Here is a 23635-nt window from a genome sequence, read left to right as displayed (position 1 = left end):
TTAATATAAAATACTTTTATTTTATCAAATTTTATCATTTTGTCTATATTAGATCAAAAAATTCAGTCTGGAAACGTTAACAAAAAGTTTTTATCGATGAAAAGCGAAGAATACTTTAGTCGGAAAAATGTAGGCACACGCTGTCTCCGTGAATGAAAGGCGAGACCAATTTGATTTGTTGTTCTACGGGCCCGACCGACCGACCCTATTTTTGCTAAAATCAAAAAAATAATAATATTGAATTTCCACCAAAATATATTTTACACACTAGTTATTTGTATGAATCAAACTTGAATAAAGCTGAAAATTAATTCAAGAAATTGAAAAATTTAGAAAATCAAGCATTCCATACACTAAGATTTTATCATAATCATCGAAGATAAAAAAAAAGTGAATTTTTGAACCAGATATTTTATGGAAAACATTTTCGGTACTTTACCAACCCTGATAAATGAAAAATCTGTTCTTATTTTACCGACCGACCGACCCATATTTTGCTAACGATCTGCCCGTAGAACAACAAATTAAATTGGTCTCGCCTAAATTATAATTTGGAGGGAAGAAACATAAATAACCTAATAGCGCTTCGTCGTGTAAACGTCATGATTATTACTTCTCTCATTTGACCGAAATTCAATCCCACAATCCTTTTCGTCTTAATTCAAAAGTCGTGAAAGTTATTACTTTTTCATTGTAATTGAGTGTAATTTGCGTGCAAGCGTAATAAACGCAAAGGGTGATGGGATTGAAATTCAGTCAAACATAAAAATCAATGTCTATTTTTAGATTCGTGACGGTATGCTATTAGTTTAGACAGCAACATGTTACGGTCTCTCCATCCCAACTGACACAAAAAAAATATCATAAAAAGTTATAAAAAATGATTAAAGAGTCACTTTAAGCAGAGTCTCTATAAAAAACCTTTCACTTAGAGTTTTTTATAAACTATACACTGCCCTCATTTTCTACTATCTGTTTCTTCAACGAAAACGGGCTGATGGTGTGAAAAAGTCATTGTAGGTGAAAGTGGAGGCGATTGCGTGACCGTGAACGATAAGTCGTCTATGTAAGACGTATTCGAAAACGTACGTCGCACAGGGCCATTGTTGTTCATTACTGCCACGACTTGACCGTTTCGTCTCCTTCGGCTTCGTCCTTTGAGATATTTGTAAATTACTCCTGCTACGACGGCTAAAACAATTAAAGATGCGAACACGATTGTCAATATCAATTCGGTCGAGAAATGAAATCCATTCCCACTTGTCGGTGCAATAACAGGTGTTGCTTTTGTCGGTGTTGTTGTAGAGCCCTCCGGTTTTGGTGTATATGTCCCAGTTGAATTCCCAACAGTTCCGTACCATTCAAGGTATACGGACGATAACTTTCCGGTACGTGCACGGCTTGACGTTTGTCTTATGTTTATAGTCCATTCACCAACTGGATCTTCATCCCAGAAAAAAACTGATAAAAATCCCCAATTATCAAAACTACTCGCATATAAATCTTTACCACGTGGTCTCAGTATAGGTGCAATAGTTCCTGAAGGAGATTGGACACTAATTTCCAGCCCTCCACGTGGTAGCGAATCAAGTGTGACGTAGATTTTCACATGCTCGAGTTTAGATATGTAACTTGAACTCTCGGAGCAAGCAGTTGTATTATATTTTAAAATTAACGTAGAACTACGTATAATATCTTGATTTTGACCGAAGTTATTAGATTTGCAAATACGTTGTTGAGCTAGAGTCTTCCAGTTCGGGTTTTTCGCCATTTCTACTAAACGACCAGCGTTTAGTGAACCGAACCCGAAATATTCACTGACTCGATGTCCAGCACCGTTCGTAATCCATGTTTGAAACCGAGGCTTGATTTTATCGGATGAATGAACAACTAACTGCTGCATATCACGCCATGTTAGATTGCTATTGACTTCTAATGCCAGTGCGAAAATTCCTAAAAGTAGAGATCATGTTCTGAATTTTGACTAGAAAAAATTTTGACCATGAAGAAATTGCCAAGGATAAGTAATTAGTAATAATTTCATAAGTGCCTTTTGCGAATCTAACCTCACAGATTGAAATCAAAATTCACAGATTGAAATGAAAAAAACTTTTACACCCTTAGGGTGAATTTTCCCTAATTTCACTTTGGAAAGCCTTGAGGGCCACACCTACAGTTGGTAGTTTACCTTGAGTGCCACCCCCCCGGATTTGAAATGGAAACTAATGGAAGAAATCATACCAGCTGCTACTGGAGCAGACGCCGAAGTTCCGGTGAAATAATTTGTACATTTGCCACCAAGATCTATTGTGGTGATTTTCTTATCGGGGTTGGATCCAGAACTATATGTCACCGCCATGATACCTGTGCACCTATTGACAGTAAGTAAAATATGATATTAAGACACCCCTTTCTCACAGAGATGGTAGGATTTTTACAGCCAGTGGGGATAAAAATAACGGACTGAAACTCAATGGGAATTGATATTCCAATATGTTTTATGACTGGGGATTTTAATTCTTTTGTTTTTAAGTCAGATAATTCACTGGGGATGGGAAATATAGTACAGTTCATGAGTACAGCATAATGTTTTGCAGTGAGGATTGTTTTATTTGATTATTTTCAGTGGGGACAGAAATTGAAGGATAATTTTCCACCGGCGGGGGACGATATTTTGGCCAATTTTTCTAGTGGGAAGGGTCCCAGTGGGGCTGTGAGATAGGATCTATTCGTGCAGTTTACACCCTTGTTTTGATTTTTTGAAGACATTCGAGTTATAGAGGCTCTAGTTATGAAGACTCCACTGTTCTATATGTTTTCGTGTAATGTTTAATACAATTTTTTATTGCAGGTGGTTCGATTGGATGGCTACCTAGACCGCTAAAAATTAAATGTACAACAAAAACCAATGAAACCGGAATACGAAAGAATAAAAACCAACCTCTCTGCATAGAACGGAATATTTCCACAATAATCAACAGAACTAATTGCCATGGTTTCAACCATACTAACGAAACCATCACATCCACAATGATCTTTGTTCTTGCCACCGTTCCCAGTTGCGAAAACGTAAATTGATCCTAACCCACCTCTTCCCGATTCAATTCCTGTAGAAAATGATTGATATGTAAATCGTTGATTTGGATTAAGCTCCTTGCAGAGAGTGAGTTAACACAGGAAAAAATATTTATTGTGAAATATATGATCTTTCAATTGATTGCAGCCCAACTCAAACTGAGTCCTTAGGCACTATTTTTCTTATGATTTTGATAGCGCTCACGATTTAATGTGGTGCGAGTGGCTTTGGGTGTGAAATGGGACTGTATCTGTTCGCCTGGAACCTCATTAAAAAACCACTGTCGATATTTTGAATGGTTCAAGTTCTCTTCTCTCGATGCTTTGAACAGTGCCAACTACTTAATATTCTAAGAAGTCCAAGAAAAGTTGATGTTTTTCACATAACAGCCACATAATATTTAACAGGGAACTAACATGGACAAATGCTAAAATATTCTCACCATTTTTGATAGCTTTGGTTGCTAAGTGACGTGGGCCATCTACTGTTCTTCCATTATCATCGGGCCCCCATGAAACACTGTAAATATCTATGTGTTGTGGTTTGAATGAAAACGAGGCTGCTTCAATAGAGTCAACATAAGGGCCGTCGAACATTCGAATACCACCAATTTTAGCGTTGTAAGCGACACCAATACCACAAACAGAGTTATTGGCAGAGCCAGCAATTTGTCCAGCACACCTAAATTGAATTGAATATAAAACTTAAAAATTGCGTCTAATAGCAACCTTGTTCCATTAGGTGTATGACCATCTTTTTTATGCTTACTGATAGCGCTAAATATTCTCTGGCGTCTTTCAGAGACGAAAATAAAGCCTGGGTTACACGGAGACGAGCATAAAATAACAGTTATAGCTTCTTCCCATCGCACTGGCGATTTTCTAATATTGTTAAAAATTTTGCCGTTTTTGTCTTACTCCGCGTTATCTTTTCAGAAAAGAAGAGATTGGTACAGGGTAAAGCTAAATTTGTTTTATTAAAGACTAAGAGAAGGTCTTTGGGTTTTTCATATTTTCAAAATTCTGACTCTAGCCATAAGACCATCAACAAAACACCCATTCCTTGTGATTTAACGAAGATCTCACCTTGTGCCATGCTTATTGATGTTATTACTCGTCGGTCGTGGTGTCGGATCTTTGTCGTTACTGTTGTAATCAAAACTTGCGTCGGCGTCGTAGTTGCCGACGATGTCTTTATGTCGGTGTTCAACTCCATCATCAACAACAGTGACGACGACGTTTTTACCGGTGATATTTTGTCGCCACAAAGTTGTTACGTTGATGTTATAAGTACACGTATCTGCAATGAAATAGAAATACTGATTATTCGCCGTTGAAACCCATCGGGAAATCCTTACTCGTGGAAAACAGCGGGCATTACCATTTGAAAAACTGCAACTACAAGTTTTGGATTTTCTATAAGTTGTATTAAATGGATAATGAGCGACTCCAGACTAGCCTTTAACCTTGCAAAAGGTTGTTTTTCTCAACCCAACGAAAATTTTTTCCGCCTGGTGGCGGAGTTTATTCTAACGCCATATTGGAGCATAAAGGGCTCTGGACATACCCAATTTTTCGATTTTACACCAACTTAAATGGTAATTTCTGCATTTTAAAAAGATTAATGTATAATTTTTTTCATATGTCCTGTTAAACCTACCTATTTAGAATTTAAAAATCGAAAAATTGAAATAAAAAAATTAAATGAAGGAGAAAACGAAGAGTTTTTCGAAGAAGAGTATTTCACCTTTCAAAGCCCTAATCTCGGTAAAAATCAATCATTTCGGAATTTTTCTTGGTTCAGATGATGTATCTATTTAGTATCTAAAAATGTAATTTCGGAAAATTTTTGTGGAAGTATCTTTCCTTTAAAATCTCCAAAAAACCTCATTTTTGGTAATTTTACCACTAAATTTCCATACGAAAACAGCTATAACTTGGGATGTAGCCAAATAGAAAATTTTTCCGAAAAAATCTAAATAAAGAAATTATTTGTCATTAACTTTAAAAAAGTTTGAAACAATAAAATGATTTCCCCAAGGAGATTAGGCTTTTTTTGTGAAAAGTATACGAATAGCGTCGTTATGACGTTTTATCAAGGTCCATGCCACACTTATTCCTTATTTTACTCATGATGTAATTACTTAAAATCATTTTTTCAAAAGCAGTTTGTTCTTAAGCATGTCAAAGAAGCGAAAACATGAGGTTTTATCTTCAAATTCTAAAATTGATTTTTCACTATGACCAGAGCCCTTAAAACAAGGGTTACAAAAAATGTAAGAGTTACGTAAGTTTAAAGATAGTTTGAGGCCGTTGTTTTGGCTTTTCATGATTGTCGAGGTAGCATTTTTCTTCACTACCGAGACTCTGATGATATTAAGTTTTTCTTTGATAGAATTTTGTGATTTTTTGCGATATGATTTATACAGATAACATAGCCATCAAAAGAAAAATATTGCCATGTTTTGATAGCCAAAGTGCCTGTCAAAGAACCTCTTGGTTTTGTTTCCAAAGAAAAATTAGGAAAAGAGATCGGTATTTTTAGAAAGTTTGGCTTAGGAAATAATTTGACATTTTAATCTTGTTCAATATAAGGAAAATTACTAAAATTTTTACTTTATATCCAAGTGGTTACTGTGTTTCGAGCCCTCTTCCACAACCCCGTTGGTTAGCAAAGGATTTTACCTTTGATATTACTAATGGCTTATTTATCATCCATTGTGACAGCATGATACATCATATGGTCAAAATCTATTGAGGATTTAGCTTATTCCCTTGTTATTTTCGAAATTTGGTTTGGAGTTCGGGCGAGAAAGTCGCTTTTGGGCTAATTGATAAATTTATTCGAGTATTTCAATTTGGGAGGGGTATAGACTTCCAGGCTATATTCTGAGCCCTATTGGACCATTCTTGAACTTTTGGATATCCTTAGATCCTGAAGTCTCAAGTCTATTGTTAAAACTCAGAGTTAAAACTCTACCCTTCCATCCTAATTTAGAGCGTTTCCAAATTGTTTGTGGTTATAAGATTTCGTATGAATTTCCCTTTTTTCTCAATTATTACGACCATGACTGTAGCTAGAACGTTATCGTTGGTGCAGTGCATTGAGACAGGAGTGTCAAAAGCTTTTAAATCACATACCTGTCGAGCTGTATTTTCCATGTAGATTCCATTGGTGAGAATACAACGGATCGTCAAATACCAAATCCCTTCGACTGCGTTTCAGCAAGATTTGAGAATCCACAAAATCAACATTCTTAAACGACGATAGCTTTCCTACAATCTCATTCAAAATGCTTCGTCTTACTCTACGATGTTGTCCTTCTGTTGGTGGTACCTGTTTAAATATATACCAATCATCCAAACTTCCAACTTGGCCATGATAATATAATCCAGAATCTTGAGCTATTTGCCTTGCATTCTCATGTCCACCTTGAACCTTTAAGGCTAGGAAATCCGTGTAAATTTGACTTTCTTCAGAACCATTAACTGACTTTGCAGTCGAATACAATATCATAAATAAAAATGTCAAGTCTATTCCTATAAATTTCAAATTCATAACATGGTACTATGCAGATCATTTTTAATGAATAACTTCCATAAGTTTTTTAAGATATCGCTTATATACTCCAAGCCAAGTGATGTTTAGTTGCAAAACAAAGATTTTTTCTTGTACTTTTACTTGGTCCTGTGTTTGCCGTATAAACAGTACAAAAAATCAGCTGTCGTTAAAATTAAAAAGATGTGTACCATTTAACATGTAGAAAAATTCACAACTTGTCGGTATAAAGTTTTGTTTGTAAATACATTACTAGATTTTTTTAGTCATATCATGAACATGTTACATATAATTGATTTGTTGTTATCGTTTTTGTATCATAAAACTCCGTGGAGGAGGGTGAGATTTGTTTTGATAAAGAGGTATGTGATTTCATTAAACATCTATTTTGGAGCGTCTTGACTATCCGTCTTTTATAAGAACACGATAAGTAGATAACCCCGAAAAAAATATCTGATTGTGATTACACACAAAGAATCTCTTATCCAACTAGATAGACTAGCCGAATCTCTTCAAAGATCCAGCACAACACCCGGTCTACTTTTTATAACAAATCTAAGAACAAATAAAAACGTTTAAATTAATTTCTTATAAGCACCCTTTGAAAGTGGAATTTTTTATAGATCAAAATCAATTATAATATGTTTCGACGCAGGCGTCACATCAAGTCAACCTGTGCCGGCACACCACGTCCTATCAAAAATGGAGTCCCCCAATTTTTACGTGTTCCTGTTCTGACAAACCATTAATTTTTTATTACATCCTACAGATATGCTAATTTTGTGTTCCGCGTGCGTTCAGATTACAAAAATGACATTAATATTAACATTATATAAAATCATTCATTAATTAGTCCAGTTTTGATAAGAAGATGACCCTTTGCCCTCATTCTCTAAAGACTTTGTAGTACATCCCGACTTCCCGACCACCCTTTTTTTGTCAAGTATCCGCCCCGACTGGAAACTTGACTTCAATCTTTAGAAACGAAAGAATGAAAGAATAAATGAATGAATGAGTGAAAAAAAATAATCTAGTATGACCATTTTGGAAAGCTCTGATTTCGTTCATCAAGACAGACTGAAGATAATACTAAAGCTTATTTTGACGCCCAGCAAGATTGACGATAAGCGGCATGTGATTAATAAAAAGGAAATCTCACACTGACAAAAAATGTTGTCAAAAACTTAACTCATTGTTCAAAAAAAGATAGAAAATATTTGTCAAATAATTCATACAATCAGAATGCGACCTTTAAACAAGAATTGATGCCGACCAAAATACTATGAGTACTACAGAGTTGGATAGGTAATTTTAAGTGGAATGATTTCCTTGGGCGAATGCCTCTTAATATTACAGTTTTTAAGAGTTGGACACACCCCTAAGGATTTGAATTTTAAGTCACAAATGTAGGAAAAGTCATTGAAAAATAATTTTAAATTTTAAATAGATATTCATCTTTTCGTCGACAACAAATAACTAACAAACAAAAATAGACACACATACAAGAAACACACAAAACAAATAAAAAACGGCGTAAAATATAATCATATCAAAATACTATTTTATATCAATTATAAATCTCATTGTCTAAAGTATTAGATAAAATATTTACCCAATGTAAAAAATATAAACTACATGACTGCAATGGCTTAAACTGTTATTCTTAAATACTTTTTATTCAAAGTTTAAAGTTTAACAGGAATTTAATCTTTATTTAAAATTTCAAAGGACTTGAATGAAAATTTTTACCACTCCTGTGGAAAGAAGTGGGGGAGTACAATGCTTTGGTTCAGCCTCTTAAACAATTTAGCGTGAAGGACTTCATACTAGTTTCAATAGTTGAAGTGTCTAAGGTTTATCTGGATGAAAGTTGTCATAAATAAAAGTAATTTGTAAAAAATCTATCTAAGCGAAAAATGTGAGCGTGAATGGTACAGTCGATCTTGTATTTAGGGTCATAAATAAACAAAGGGCTCCTTGTTCTTCAACAGTCTTCGGCCTCTAAAACCAGTTTCATCAATCTGTGATCGTCCAGAATTCAAATACTCTTAGAGATGAACCAAAAAGTCACCAAGACAAGTACACTGACAAGTACACAAATCAGAAAACGAATTCCGCAAAATCACGATGCTAATCACTCCCTTTTGTACAAATTATCTGCGTTTCCATTCCGGATTGGTTGGATGGAGATGGATATCATATAGGTAGCTTTCTCAATTGTTCGAATGACATGAAGAACTGCAAAGAAATGAGAAAAGAGAAGTGATGTCAATAAGATGTTGTGTACACTGTACCAGTTCTCTTTGGTTTGGCTAAACGCAGACTAGATTTGAGTTTGCATGGACCCTTAGGCAGCCTTAGGGGAACCTACTACAGGTCTTAGAACAAGGGGTTCATTCTTTACCTCTATATTAAATCAGCGTCGGAGATTTGGGGCTCATATTTTTGAAAATTACTGCTGACTACTCTTGTCTCCCGAATAGACGGGGGGGGGGGGGGTCCGAATAGCAGGGGGGGGTAGGAAATTTTCTAAATTCTAATAAGCGGGGGGGGGGTAATTTGAAGACAGATTTTTTTAAATTGATATCAATTTCAACAACAAAAAAGAAACTTTAACAGATGAACACGTAAAATAAGAACCAATACTAACAAAAAGGAAAATTTTAACAAATTTAAGGTCTATCTACACTGTAATAAAATATTGAATTATTCGAATTTTATTAGCGGGGGGGGGGGGGTTAATAAGAGCGGGGGGGGAGGGGTTGGATTTTTTTTTCTTAACAATTAGCGGGGGAGGGGACGTCTATTCGGGAGACAAGAGTACTTTCAATTAATGCAAAGTTAATTGCTTCTTTAGCTATGGTTAAGTGCCAAAAGCTAATTCACAAATGTAGAGTTGAAACAAAGAACGATTTAACCAAGACATACCAAAATATTCCATGGTCCTAGGCGAACAAACGTTGGGATGAAACCTTTGTATAACGCCATAAAGCCTTCCGTTTTGCTAGTCTAAAAATATGAAAAGTGCGTTTTAAAATCTGAAATTACATCTCAAACTTGTTGATTTGGCATCTCGTCAAACTCCGACAGCAAATGAATAGTGCAAAAACATCAAAATCTAGCTAGTTTTTATTAACACAAAAGCAGGAGAAACGTCATAAAAGTATAAGAATTAAACATACCCTTAAAAAGCAGTCGAATGTACTTTTGTAAAGTTCGTCAGCGCTGGTTGTTCTTCGTTGGTTCATCATGCGTGTCTAAAGAAAATAAATAATTCATGTCAACTTTTAGAAAACCCGTGAAAGCGGGAGAAAATCCCGAAATAGCGGGAGAATTTGAAAGAAATTTGGGAAAAAGTGTTAAAATGCGGGTTGACAGTTGTGATTTGATGAAATAAAATTCACTCAAGTTGTTGTGCAAAAACTGCGAATACACCACTCAACCCTATAACGCCTAATTAGGAAATGGACTGGATTCGAGTTTACTTGGGTCGAACGACGTCAAATCTTGCTACCTGTGCGTATGCCAAGGCGATGACTTTATTTGCATCATCATTTAAACCAACAAGTAGGCTCGAACTCAATCCCCAATCCAAATTTTATTCAAAATTTTTTTGCAACCTTTAGGTAAAATATAGAATTTTTTGTCAAAGACTCTTCACTCTATTTAGGATTTGTCTGTTGGATTTTTTGTGTAAAAAGAATAAAGAAAAATCAGGAATTTACCTTTATAACATCTATAGGGTTGGATGCCAGTGCTCCTGCAAGTCCAGCAATGATACTTGACCTGATTGAAAAAGCAAAGCAGAATAAAATCAAAATCTGACCATTTTAAGGCAACATTTTTCAAAAAAATGCAGCGGTCAAAGCTAAATTTTCCCTTCCCTGTAAGGGTCAGATTTTAAAGACCTAATTTTAAACCGCACTTATAGTTGCTTTTAAACCCCGGGCAAAATATACAAATTCTTTTTTGCATTTTTCTGTAATTCGAACTAAAACTTTGGTCTCCTCAGCTGGAAGGTAGTAGACTTTCAACAATTAAATCTTTATTATCATGTTTGCCCATTATAGATGGAATAAAAAGAGGCAACTTTTTTGAGAACGCGATTTAAATAAATTTTAAACCTTTAATCATTGATATTTTTGTGAAACACAACAACTGGTAAGTGAGCTGAGTAAGGTTAGAGTTTCCAAAACACCACCCGCACAAAAGTACTACTGACTTACAAGAAATGCAATCCAGCGTTATCACCCATCAGCTGAGCCTCAATTATCACCTTCTTCGACCAATCGTAAACTGGAAGTTCCACACCGGCTATTATCGAAGCACGCTGAGCTGTGGGACCAACACCCTGAATAAAAGATTAAAGAGATGCCTATATAAAATCAAGATGAGGGAATCCATTTTAAACAATTTCTCAGAATGCATTTTTGCTATATTTAAAAAAAGCTATCATTCGTTGGAAAGATATTTTCAAGGTGAATAATCTACATAAAAGCTTTTGAAAGAAAACATTTTTTTCTTCTTTTTCAAAAATCATAACACCAGACTTTTTTAATAGAACACGGCTGTGTTCAGATGTTTCATATCTTTCTTAGATAAGGTCATACTTTTGAGACGGACTCCAGTTGTAATAAATGAGGAAAAGAATGTGAAATGTGCTAATAAAGTCGTTCATGAGATTCGAAAATTTACAGAGAAGCCAGAAGAATATTTTTTTCAGTTATGAAAACCCAAAGCAAAGTCCATTTTGCAACATAAATGTTTTTAAGTGGAGAATATAAAGGAAAACTAAATAAATCAATCCTTCCATAAATCTTGAGCAATAGATTTAATGACAGAAGAAAACAACTGCAACTAAAATCAGAACTGCTTAATGAACTTAATTTGACCACTCACTCTATACAATCCACGGAGACCTTCCATGTTGTAGATATCTCGAAAACTCATCAACATCCCAGTGCTACCGGCAACATTTCCTGCAGTTTGTGCTTGTAGGCGTACTTTCAACACATCTGTTGGGTTACATATAGCAGAAGATAAAGCACCAGCAACAATCCCTGCACACATATTCAACGCAAGTGTCTCGTCTTTTGGATTCTCAGTTATAAGTCTTTTAATGCCATGGTAAAGTCCGATTTTTAAAGTGCCATATGTGGCTTGTCTGAGAAGAGCTGGCTTGATACCATTAAATAATGCTGTTAAGCCTTCTTCTTTGGAAATTCGGAACATTGCATGGAACATGCCTCTGTATTTGAGTTCTGATAATGATTTATTGACCACTTGACCTTGTACTTGTAATCTTGTCTTGGTTGTATCGATCGGAAAGGTCCCTAGGAGAAAAATATGAGGACAAAATCAGTAAGCTAGATTCTAATTGGACAGGTAAACAACTATTAGTAAGAGAAGAGGATAGAAAGTAAGTAAGTCTAGGGAAGCAGTCGGAGACAATCCGAAGGCTCCTTTTTCGATAGCTGTCTACCCGAAAATAGGGGAGGGCGTATCTCTTTTTCTCTAGATTTCTCCATATACTCTTGATCCTTCCCCTAATTACTGACCATCAAGCAGAAAGGCATCAAGTACCATTTTGTAAGAAATCTTTAGTATGACTAGGCAAGGGATTGAACCCACAAATAGCGTACCGTAGCTGGATGCTCTTCCTTCAAGATACGGTCAAAGAGGATAAACAGGGATAAAGAGTCAAATTTTTTAAGAGCCCAATTATCTATGAAGCTCATATCAGAGTAGACAGGAAATTCATAATCACATACTGATCCTATTGAGCCCGACTGTCTTAAATACACAAATTTCGTTTGTGAAGTTTCCCTGAATTATCAATTTTGATGAAACTGCTTTCTTAACTATCTCATTTTAGAAAAACTTTTCTCTGATTTCTAATTCTAGAGAGCAGAGGTTAAACTTGTGGAGTCTTTTAGCGTAGATATGAATGAACATTCATACAGCAAATTTGGTCAACTGGTTCCTAAATTACAAGCTTATGATGTCAAAAAAGTTATTTTGAATCTTCCAGAATTTCTCTTTAAGAAATGGGTTAAAAGTATTTGGTCATAGTATCATCATTTTGCTTAAGGAATAGATATACTCTAAAGTAAATCTAGAATAAACCCTTTTTTCATGAAAAATCATCATCATCATGTTGCTGTTCTTCTGGGTGCGGTGGCTAACGGACAAAGTGACGCCGATTCAGGTGGCCATCACACCCTTTCTTTTTTATTTGTTTTTGAAAGAATAACTTATTCAGACTTATTCATTATTACTTAGAGTTAATTTTTCATCTGTTTATCTGAACAAAAAGATGTCCTCTTCATTTGGCATTGAGTAACACGAATCAAACTGGTTACCATTCAAGCAGAACTGGATACTTTTTTCTCTGTTGTTTTTTCCAGGCCTCGCAAGCTTGTAAAACAGTAATGGCAAAAGGAAAGAAAAGACATAAGATCAGGACGGTCAAAGTATTATCACAAAATGTACGAGGTATGAAAAATGACACTCGAATTGAAATCTTGTTAAACATTGTGAAAGAACGAAATGCCATTGCAATGTGTATACACAGGTATACAAGAAACATGGCAGAACCAAATCGAACTGTTAGAGAGAGTGACTCTTTTAAAATTGTTTCTGTTGGTCTTGATAAAAATGTCTAACAGGCTCGTTTTATAATCACATCCAATCAGATTCTAGTATTTTTTCTTGCAATCAAAACGACAATTTGTCGAATCAAAACGACAATGTGTTGTTTCTGATTGTATTGCTACTGTAAAATAAGGCGTTCAAAGCATAGAGAAAAAGTCTGTCATTTTTAATTGCTATTGGCAATAGCATAAATGTTATTATTTTTGCCTTTGATAACAAAATACTTTGATTGACTTGGGAATATGAAAAGTCTTTGGCAAAGGTGATCATTTTTTTACCGAGTTTGTTTGCAACTAAGCTATCGTCAACTGCTCTAACTTGGGACTATCTGACAAAACATGGGACGGCAATTCGGCCACCATTTCACCGAACCTCCAAAGTCATTTGATTTCAGTTAATGAATGGCGTATTAACCTTTACCACGCCAAGGCCGGAAATTTACGTTTTAAGCGATAGCCGAGGCCGTAAATATACGTTTTTCATGCGGTTTTGGTTTTAAGAAAAGCCGCCCTACCGCCTTAAAGACGCCTTTAAATCCCGGGAAATGTCTTATATGACGGAGAGAAAATGTAAACAAACTTGTTTGAAATCACCCATTTTCGATTTTAACTGTCAAAACCATAGTTCGGACCCCCCATTTCTTAAGGGGGGGGGGGATGACACCTCCAAAAAAGTGAAGAATGGGGGGGGGGGGTCAGAGATTTTCACTAAAAGGGGGGGGGGGTAGCAAGGGGAGGGGGGGGGGGCGTTTAAGAAGGGGGGGGGCTTACATATATTGTAGATTATTTTCCAGCAGTTTCCAGCACTGTTATGAAATTTGGTCTACATGAAAGGAAGTTCTTTATTTTCTCTAAAAAGTGGTATTATATTTGCCAGACTTAATTTTTCTTTACTGTTTCCCTTCCCTTTTTACCATAAAAAATTTAGCCCGAAACCCTTGGGGGATAGCCATTTTTAAAGGTTGGGGGGGATGCCAAGAAAGGGGGGGGATCATTTAAGAAGGGGGGGGGGGTCAGACCCCTTTCCGCGGTACGAAAACAAACTGGAAAATCAGGCAAAATATTCTTTGGGAAATTAGGAGCTCATGGACTGCTGTAACTAACTTTTTATGTTTATTTAGTGAAAAATGGTTTGTTTTATTGGTTGCAAATGTTATGTATTGCTTGTTTGTAGTTTAGTCAGTGTTTGAGACGTAAGTTTCTGCCTTCTTATTCTTTAGTATAACGGTATATCAAGGGTGAGGACTGGAGGCTTGTCGGCCGTCATCAACCGTCACCGAAACCCAAGTTAAGGCTTATGATAAGGCTGCAAAGAGTTTCAAAGTGTATATACTATGTTATTTCTATTGCTTTCATGCTAGTTGATGATAGGAAAGTCATTTTTAGCTGCTTGAAGTGATAGTTCCCACAAAAATTACCTCAAGGGGCCTCTGCCTTACGTGCCTCTGATTTACGAGGAAATTTTCTCGAAAACCAAGATTTTCTAAAAATGAATTCTGCCTGTTCTAGTAAAGGTATGATTGTGGTTTTTTGGCTAGCAGTTGTAGTTAAAAAGGTGGAAACAATAAGCCAGAAAATTATGGTATCGCAAATGTTCTCCCCACTTTTTTTTTTAACCTGAACTTAAAATTTTGAAAAATATGGCAAATTGCGTTTTGAAATTATTTCAACTCTAAGGCAGAAAACTAATGTGTCACCATTGATATAGGGAATTTATTCTAACATTTTTGGAAAGCAGGATAGTTGGGCTTTCCAGAATGGGCTTACTTTTTTTAATCGGTTTAGTAGATCAAAAGTTATGATGGAAAGCGTAAAACTGTCATTTTTCCCAAAAACACAAGGCGTGCTGGGGGTGAAGTTTCCAGAGAGAAGGGATGGTAAAAAGGTTAAAAAATACACGATTTCTCTTTCGCACCGAGTAGGCTTTTAAATCAAAATATGAAAAAAATCTGTAGTGGAACACACGCAAGTGTCTGGGACGAAGAAGAACAGATTAGTGGCAAAATGATGGAGCACGGCAAGTTACACACTTGTTATGTGTTAATCCCATCGGGCGATAGGCGGTCAGGTGGCGTGCGTTCTCTAATTCTCCAATCGCGGCCGGTCATTTTGAATGAAAAAGTTAAAAAGGGTGCGCTATCAGTGAAAGTTATTGTGAAATGTTATGACAGAAAGTATGATTGATAAACTTGGTGGATTTATGAAAACAAATTTGTTGTCAAAGAGATTTAACAGTAAGTGAAAATACAGGCCAGATATCAACAGTCCCATGTTTCGACCAATCGCCCCAAGTTTAGAGTAGTTGACGGTACCGTGAAGTTGGGTGACTTGCATCAGTGGAGGGAAACTTGCATAGCCATCTTTTTTTAAAGTCAAAATTATACTATTTAGCTTAAAACCTTGGCTAGGAGGGCTATACTGTCTAATTTCTGCCTGCACCCAGCCTACATATGGTGCGATGCATCGCTCCTTTAATATTCCTGTGCCATGGGTCGGCTGTCTCTCTGCTTCGCTCTCACTCATGTAGGGTATTGTCACGTGCGTTTGCGTAGGGTAAAATGGCGAAATGCAAAAATCGATTTTGGTAAATTGTTTTTAAAAATGACCCTACAAGATTTGACTACTGTATATCTTTTTATTCCATGAAGCAATTACTTTCAAATAAAAAATATATTGACAATGAACACAGGAAAAAATGTTCGAATTCCATGGCTGGAAAAATACTATTTTCAGGTGGGAATTTATTTTCACCCTGGAATTTTTTTGCTCGATTTTCTAAGAAGGCTGGAATTTTATAAAACCGGTGTGAAAATTGTTCTTTTCCAGCCTTTCAACACAAAAACTCTTGTCTAGAATTTCATAATTTTCCAGGTGGAAATTTTCCAGGCTGGAAAACATTAGAATTCAGGTGTGATTATTTTGCCATTATTTTCAAAAAAAATAGTGACTTGGAAAATCCACCCCTAATTTGATTACTTTCCAGGGTGGTAAATTTCCGGGTTGGAAAACAGCCAAATTCAGGTCTGATTTTTCTTGCCATTATTTGCCAGGGTTGTAAAATGATCATTTTCGGGGTGGGATTTATTTTTCAAAAAATCAGAGATTAGAAAACCCACCCCGAAAATGGGCATTTCCCAGGCCTGGGATTTCTCGGATTGTAAAATTATTATTTTCGGGGTGGGATTTATTTTCCAAAATCAGAGATTTGAAAACCCACCCCGAAAATGGGCAATTCCCAGGCCTGGGATTTCTCGGGATGTAAAATGTACGCATGCGCAAAGTTAAAACCACAAGTGATTTTTCAGTCAAAAGTGTTCGAGTCGTATGTAAACCAAACTATTATAAGGGTGTATTCGATCAGTGTGTAACACAACGCTAAAGGTGAGGCGTCCCGCAAGGGCGGCCTCATTCGTTCGCAATGGACTTGCGTCGCAAGGGCTCAGTGGATCGGTGAGACGGGTTTGAGGTCATTAAGTTGGCTCTCTAGTGCAGCTCCACTGTTGTGACAAAAGTGCCGGGATTCTCAAAGTAGCGCAAGTACATGTCAGAACGAATGAGAGCTATCGAACCAATGCTCACAGAATGATCGAATACATTTAACAATTTATTAAACGTAATTCATTTTCGGCATTTTCGCCCCGAATATGTAAATATTCAACCTGAAATTACGTCATTTTCACCCCTGAATAAGTAAATTTCCAACCTGGAAAAATGCTTTCCACCCAGGAAATAGGCCCTTTTCAAACCTGAAAATACTGTTTTATGAATTATATCGAGGCTGGAAAATTATTTTCTCTGGTGTGAATAAAGCACTTTTCCTACCCTGGAAAAAGTCATTTTTCCAAGGCTGGAAAAGGCGTCAACATTCCAGGGCTGGACCAGCCCTGGAATTTAGCAATTTTCCAGGTGGGAAAGAGGTCAATTTCCAACCCTGGAATTCGATAGTTTTTTCATGTGGAATGGGTGAGCTTTCTAGAAGTCCAAACATAAATTGCATAGCTTTTACCAAAAAATAGCACTTTCAGTGAAAATTCTGTGGCCGTTATACGGCCAGAAAACTCAATTTTAAATTGAGTTTTGAAACTCAATATTTGAAGAAAAAAATTTTTTTGAGTCATAAAAAGTCGTTTTGTTGATTTACTAAGAAGGCCGCTAGAAATATGTCCCATTTTCTGATCAATTTTTCCTTTATATTCACTTTTAAAACTCCAGATTTGTTAGAATAATATCGATAGTGGAAAGTACATTCCACAATGTTTGCTCCTTTTTTATTTTGAAATCTTACTTTAATAAATAAAGCTTTGTTTCTTTTGTTCTTCAAGCATTTCTTTCCATCAGGGGCCGTAAGCTTTAAAAAAGACCTGTTTTAACCAGTCTAGAAGGGCTAATTTTCAAAATTTTTCTCCCGTCGGCGCCAACAATCGTGGCGCCTCCTTAGACACTAATTAAGGGACACTAAACTACGGCCCTATCACCCTAACACCTACCACTTTCAAAGTGGAGCTGCGGCCCCCATCCATGCATGGTTAAAGTGTATTCTATTATAGTTACTAGTAAACGATAATTTTGTTTATGTTACAAAAGAAAAGTACTTATTTTTGTTGCATTTTAATTCTTGATATCATTAATAAACTCTTTTACTAGGAGTCCGTTAGGGGGGGGGGTCTCAGATAATAGCAATGGCATGGCTGAAACTCAATTTCTAGATCAAAAAAAAGCCAGTGGGAAAAGTGCTTGGAATTTTGCCTGCACTTTAGGATCAGAAACAGTCAAAAACCAGTTTTTTCCAATTTTCATAGAGTTACAGGAATTAATTCCTTGTTTGTTTTGATCTGAAATTTTCAGTAGGGGTGGCCAACATGTTTCCCTTGCGCATATCAACGGGGGGTGGGACGGGGGTAAAAGATTTAAAGTTTAAAATCTTAATTATCACCCAAAAAGTGCCCTTTTTGTCCATATCTTTTAAATAGATAGTCCCAGCCTTATCCCTCCTTCAGTAAAGCTTCCTATACTCTTTGTCCTTCAGAAAAATCAAAAATATTGGCCTTAATTGTTTGCTTTCAGTTCCTGTAGCCAGTAGTGTGACCCCCTGTATTTCTATTTTATTTCGCGCAAGTTTTTCATTAGAGATGTCACATGACTCAAATTCGAAAGCGAAAGTGAAATCTCGCGATCTGATTGGATGAAAAATTTCCATGTGAACTGACACGAAAATAATTCTCATTCTAAAACTAGATGGCGGCGAGAAAAGTACGTCTTTTGCTTTGGAGAAAAGGTTATAAATTCTGGTTGATTTTAAGGTTTTATCTTATCTTATCTCATTTACTTTAATTAGTAGAGGCTTCTTCAATGTTTGGGGAAGGTAAGTCTATAAAAGTTATTTGTTTTTCGGTGGAAAAAAGTCTTTAAAAAAGCATTTTTTGTGCTCAAGGTTTATTTTTCTTCGCAAATTTTTGTCTTCAATCTTAAATAGATGAACAAGTATTTCACTGATGGTTATGATTTTTTCACAGAGCATAGTAAAACTATTCAGGAACTTGGACCTTTTTACAGAATTTCTGTGATAGCGCCCCTTTTTAAGTTTTTGTTTTCATTCAAAAATGGAGATTTAGAATTTAGAATTAGAGAACGCCTAACCACCTATCGCCTGATGGGATTAACAAATAACGAGTGTGTAACTTGCCGTGCAAGTGACGTCAAACGCTCCATCGTTTTACCACTAATTTGGTTTTCTTTGTTCCAGACATTCACGTGTGTACCACTAGCACTACAAATTTTTTCCATATTTTGATTTAAAAGCCTACCGTGAGTGGTCCTAAATCCGACAGCCCTGCCTAAATCCGATGCGCGATGGGGTCATTTAAAGATACAAACTAAAATAAAAACAAACCTTTCGCTGTGACGCAATTAAGATACGAAAGTGTCAACTAAACAGAGAGATTTGATACACATTGATTTGAACCAATGTACAATAATTGTGCTTCTTACTTATAAAAAACATAATTTAACATTACATAAATTGTTAACGTTTTAAACACAAGCAACAGATTCAGAATAATAGAGGACAACAGAGTCACACTTTTTTTATCACATTAATTGAAAATCTTGACATTATAGCCATCTTGTTAGATGTTTTGTTTTGAGAGTCCTTGCAATAGTTTATCGTTCAACTTGGAGAAGGAATGTTTGTAAACATAAACTTTTTTTCATAACAGTTATTTGGGGTGTCGGAATTAGGCAGGGCTGTCGAATTTAGGACCACTCACAGTACTCGGTGCGAAAGAGAAATCATGTACTTTTTAATACGCCGTTCATTAACTCAAATCAAATGACTTTGGAGGTTTGGTTAGCGACTCTAGAAGTCAGCGACTTTCGTTGACGTCAAACCAAATGTTTCATTTTTCCATGAATTTGAACCCTTCGAACTTTTTTTCTATGTATGCTAAAGCGTTCCGGTTTTTACTAAAAGAAACCCCGTGATCTTAGCTTTCTAGCGGTATATAACACTGTGGACTCGGGCTAGACGGCAAATTGGTAAAGTGCCAAACGTTTTTGCAACATTTTCAAAATTGTTTTCCAACGGGAGAAAAAAAAAGTTGCAACTATCGATGAACAAATGTTTCTGGAGAAGGAGGAAAATGTAGTTGAAGGCTGAAACTTTTTAAGTTATTAGAAAAAGGGTGAGGAATTCAAAAATCACAATCGCTAATTTTAGTTCTTTGATTTTTATGTATTTTTTTTCACATTTTTGCTTCTTTAGAATGGGAATGTCCCAAAAAAAAGTTTATATTTCTGCCGAAATGGATTTCCTTTTCATTTGGGGTTTCTCCTTTCAGAAAAACTTATTCTTAAGGCGGCAATCACAAATATCTTCATTTCACGTCCTCGTTGGGTCTAAAAATTGAGTCGGTCGGTCATAAAGATTTTTGGGGTTTCTTACCTCCATCGTCCATCATCCATTTTTGGAGTGTATTCTTAAGGAAACTGCCAGCCAGCCAGCAGCCAAAACAATCTGAAACAATCGTGTGTTGTGGGTGGTTTCAAATTATGACCTTTGAACACTGTGACATCCGACCCAAAATGGGGCATGTAATGATAAACAAAGTCAAAATGCCGCAAATGCGCTAGAAATCGCTAACAAAAAATCGGCAATAATAAAAATTTTGAACGAAGGAAACGTCACTGACAAATTTACCGACTCACCGACTCAATTCTACTCAATTTTTGAGAGTCGGTCGGGCGACGCGAAACGAAGATATTTGTGATTGCCGCCTAACTTATAACTTTTTGTTCCTCCATTTCCAGAGGCCCCTTGAAAATGGGTCCTATCACCTTTTTTGACTCATGCAACCTTTTCCAAGCTAATTTTCTTCAAAAACAAAAATAAAACAATGCAATGTCTTCTTTTTTCAAAAAAAGATATACCTTTCGTTATTTTCATAAATATACTAAATATTTTACAAATATTTTTATATAATAATATTCTAACACCATCAAATCTCTCCAAATTTCAGGTCTCTAGCTACACTAGAAAAAGAGAAATGCAAAATTAAAGAAGCCTGACTGGGAAATATCTTTTTGTTCTTTTTTGACACATTTTGTAAAATTTTCCAAGCTATTTTCCTAACCTTTTTTTTTGACATTTTTAGTCAAATTTTTGACACAAAAATTTGAATATCTTTACAACCACTTATCCTCTGGAGGCCTATGACCCCTCATTTTCTTTCTTTTTCAAAGCTCTACAAGATAGGATAGGTTTTTAAAAAAAATTAAAATTTGAAAAATCTTCTGGCAGTGTAGACCTAAAGCTCTAAAACAGCATCTAATAACATGAAAACCAGAATATGATTCTTCAATGGGAATCAAAACTATAAAGTGCACTTACAAACATCAATAGACCTTTTTTCAAAGAGGATGTCCTGTTGAATAATTATGTAGTCCAGCCATAAGAACAATGATAGAGCCATGCATAATTACTGTATCATGCATATTGTAATAATTATGCATGGTTTTATCATTGTTTTTCTGCTGGACTACATAATTATTCAACAGGGTGGCCTCTTTGAAAAAAGGTCTATTTGTCAGATCTAACAAAATTAATAACTGCACTGTCATCATTGACAATAAAACAAACCATTTTCTGTCAAGAGCCTTGTAAACATTTCAACAACTTCCATCGAAATGATCTATCACAGCTCAGTCTACCATTTTTAGCGCGGTCCGAGGATTGAGCCGAGAACGCTCCGCAAACTCCTGCGCGGGCGAAAAACTTCAATCTGTCAATCATTTTCCCAAGCGAAGAGTACGCGAAGCGATTCTAGCTTTACGATAGTGCCGCGGGTCATCAATGGATAGTATTCAATTATCATTATCCCTTTATTTTCATTCCTAGAACTTTTGCAAAAAAAAGGAAAAATAGAAAAGTTGTATTTTTTACTGCTCTATTCACATACTGAATTTGAAAGATCTTCTATTATACTATGTGGCATTTTTTTGCAAACTTCAAAAAACTGATTTTTGTCCTGCCTTTGCGGGACTTTGGCTTAAGTGCTTGAGTGCAGCATAGAGTACGTCCAAACATGCATTTCCCGTAATTTTTGTGTGAAGAGTTAGGTCTACACTGTCTGGAGTTGCTAGTTCGGTTAAATTATTGTGCTGTGGCCGAATTGCCGCCCGTCCCATGTTTTGTCAGATAGTCCCAAGTCCAGTTATTTTCCCTCAGCCAATAAAAACGTGATAAATTATCTTGTCTCTAGGTAAATGTTGTGGAGTAATTAGTTATTCAAAAGACCGCCGTGTTCAGCCTTGTTCGGCCAAAACAAACTATTAACCCTTTCAGTCCCAGAGTTTTCACAGCTACTTTCCCAGAGCCGTAAAACGAGTTTTTGAATGCATTTACTCTTGCTTCAATATCTCTGGAATCACTAAACCTAGTCCTCTCAAGTTTTCACCCTTTTTCACTTAGGGGTCAGTCACAAATCGATTTTAGGTTAGAAGAACGTCAATTGACGTTTTAAAAGCTGACCCACCCACCCACACCCAAAAACGTCAAACACCTTGATATCCCCGAAATCGATAAAAACTCAGCCATCTTGATTTTCACTACGGCCCGCATCATAGTTTATATTTGAAAAAAAAAGCGGAGATAATTTCTAATAACTTGTTCGCAAAATTCCCGTAATTAATTAACTCCGTAGTATGTAGCGACAGAAAGAACGGCCCATCTGCAAAAATTCAAGGGCCGATCGGGCCGTCAAACAAAGAAAAAACATTGGGCCGTTTGTTTTGGTTTTTAAAACAAACGAAGCGATCAAACAGACACATAGCGAGAAGTAATATTTGGCATGGAATGAAAAATCGATGTTTCTGAAAATCGTCAACAACCTTTAACCCACCCACCCATATACGTCAATTGACGTTCTTCTAACCTAAAATCAATTTGTGACTGACCCCTTATAGTATGAAAATCATTTTGATAGAAAAAAAATTGCAAAATGACGTCATCAGGGTATCACATGACCAGAGAAAGGCAAAAAAAAATTGAAAACAGCATTTTTTTGCCATTCAATCGGTAATTTTTTTTATGAAAAAATGATTTAAACCCATTCATTCTTCTGATAAATGTTAAGCACAACAGTATCTACTAACTGAAAAAAGAATTGTTTGATTAGCCCTCATAGAAAAATCATAATGATTGATAGAAGTTGTAAAAAATCCCATTTTCGGGCTTACAGATTTTGCTTGCAAAAATTTTTGTAAATACTTTTGTAAACAAAACTTTTTACTCGAACAAGCTTTTTTTACGCGGTCTTTTGCACACGACGCGCTATCCTATCTTCTTTGAAAGCTGTTTAAAGGCATCTCTTTATTTCCCACCAAAACATCACAATTTAAAAAATAAATCAGGGACCGCTATGCAGTCCTCTGGGAAAAAACGACGGGTCCAAAGGGACCGCAGTGCGGTCGCGTGGGACTGAAAGGGTTAATATAGATAACATAGTCAGTGTTTCTTCTTAGAAAATAAAAAGATATCTTACCCATTTCAGCAGCCATTGAAGCTAATCCACCATAAACAAATGGTCTAAGATCCATAACTGAAAATTGAATTTTTACAAATGATGTTCAGCTTCAAAAACAATTAAAAATGGAATTATGTGCACAAAACTGCAAAATAATTTTACATCAAACGTGATATCATAGCTTGTCTACCATTTTGTATCTAGGTTTAGTAATTTACAGATTGGAGCTGGCTATACCCTGATATACTAATCCTGAGAATCGGTAAAATAACAATTTTCCAGCACCATGATTGGTCGAAAACTCTTTTAGCCAATCAGCTTTCAAAATC

General features: G+C 35.9%; 2 protein-coding genes across 4 annotated transcripts; both read right to left on the bottom strand.

Moving 5' to 3' along the window:
* Window positions 1-425: 425 nt before the first annotated feature.
* Window positions 426-6914, bottom strand: LOC136818829 (furin-like). The gene is made up of 6 exons (XM_067075092.1): window positions 6217-6914; window positions 4162-4375; window positions 3519-3757; window positions 2942-3107; window positions 2242-2372; window positions 426-1953 (listed from the first exon to the last, which is right to left on the bottom strand). The coding sequence occupies exons 1-6, from the start codon at window positions 6632-6634 to the stop codon at window positions 959-961; spliced, it is 2163 nt and encodes a 720-aa protein (XP_066931193.1). The 5' UTR covers window positions 6635-6914; the 3' UTR covers window positions 426-958.
* A 1719-nt stretch (window positions 6915-8633) lies between these two features.
* LOC136818558 (brain mitochondrial carrier protein 1-like) lies at window positions 8634-23503 on the bottom strand. Of its 3 annotated transcripts, none has more exons than XM_067074917.1 (7): window positions 23325-23503; window positions 11534-11967; window positions 10861-10985; window positions 10360-10420; window positions 9817-9891; window positions 9607-9643; window positions 8634-8872 (listed from the first exon to the last, which is right to left on the bottom strand). In XM_067074917.1, the coding sequence occupies exons 1-7, from the start codon at window positions 23377-23379 to the stop codon at window positions 8769-8771; spliced, it is 891 nt and encodes a 296-aa protein (XP_066931018.1). In that variant the 5' UTR covers window positions 23380-23503; the 3' UTR covers window positions 8634-8768. The 3 variants fall into 3 exon arrangements, with proteins under 3 accessions (XP_066931018.1, XP_066931049.1, XP_066931099.1); XM_067074948.1 differs by having other exon boundaries at window positions 8749-8872; window positions 9563-9643; XM_067074998.1 differs by lacking the exon at window positions 9607-9643 and having other exon boundaries at window positions 8749-8872.
* Window positions 23504-23635: the final 132 nt, after the last annotated feature.

This window comes from Clytia hemisphaerica, unplaced genomic scaffold (genome assembly GCF_902728285.1).
Source record: "Clytia hemisphaerica strain Z4C2 unplaced genomic scaffold, Clytia hemisphaerica genome assembly, whole genome shotgun sequence".
Classification (NCBI taxonomy): Eukaryota; Metazoa; Cnidaria; class Hydrozoa; order Leptothecata; family Clytiidae; genus Clytia; species Clytia hemisphaerica.
The sequence above is the reverse complement of the archived record's forward strand: the minus strand, read 5'-3'. Positions and strand labels throughout refer to the sequence as shown.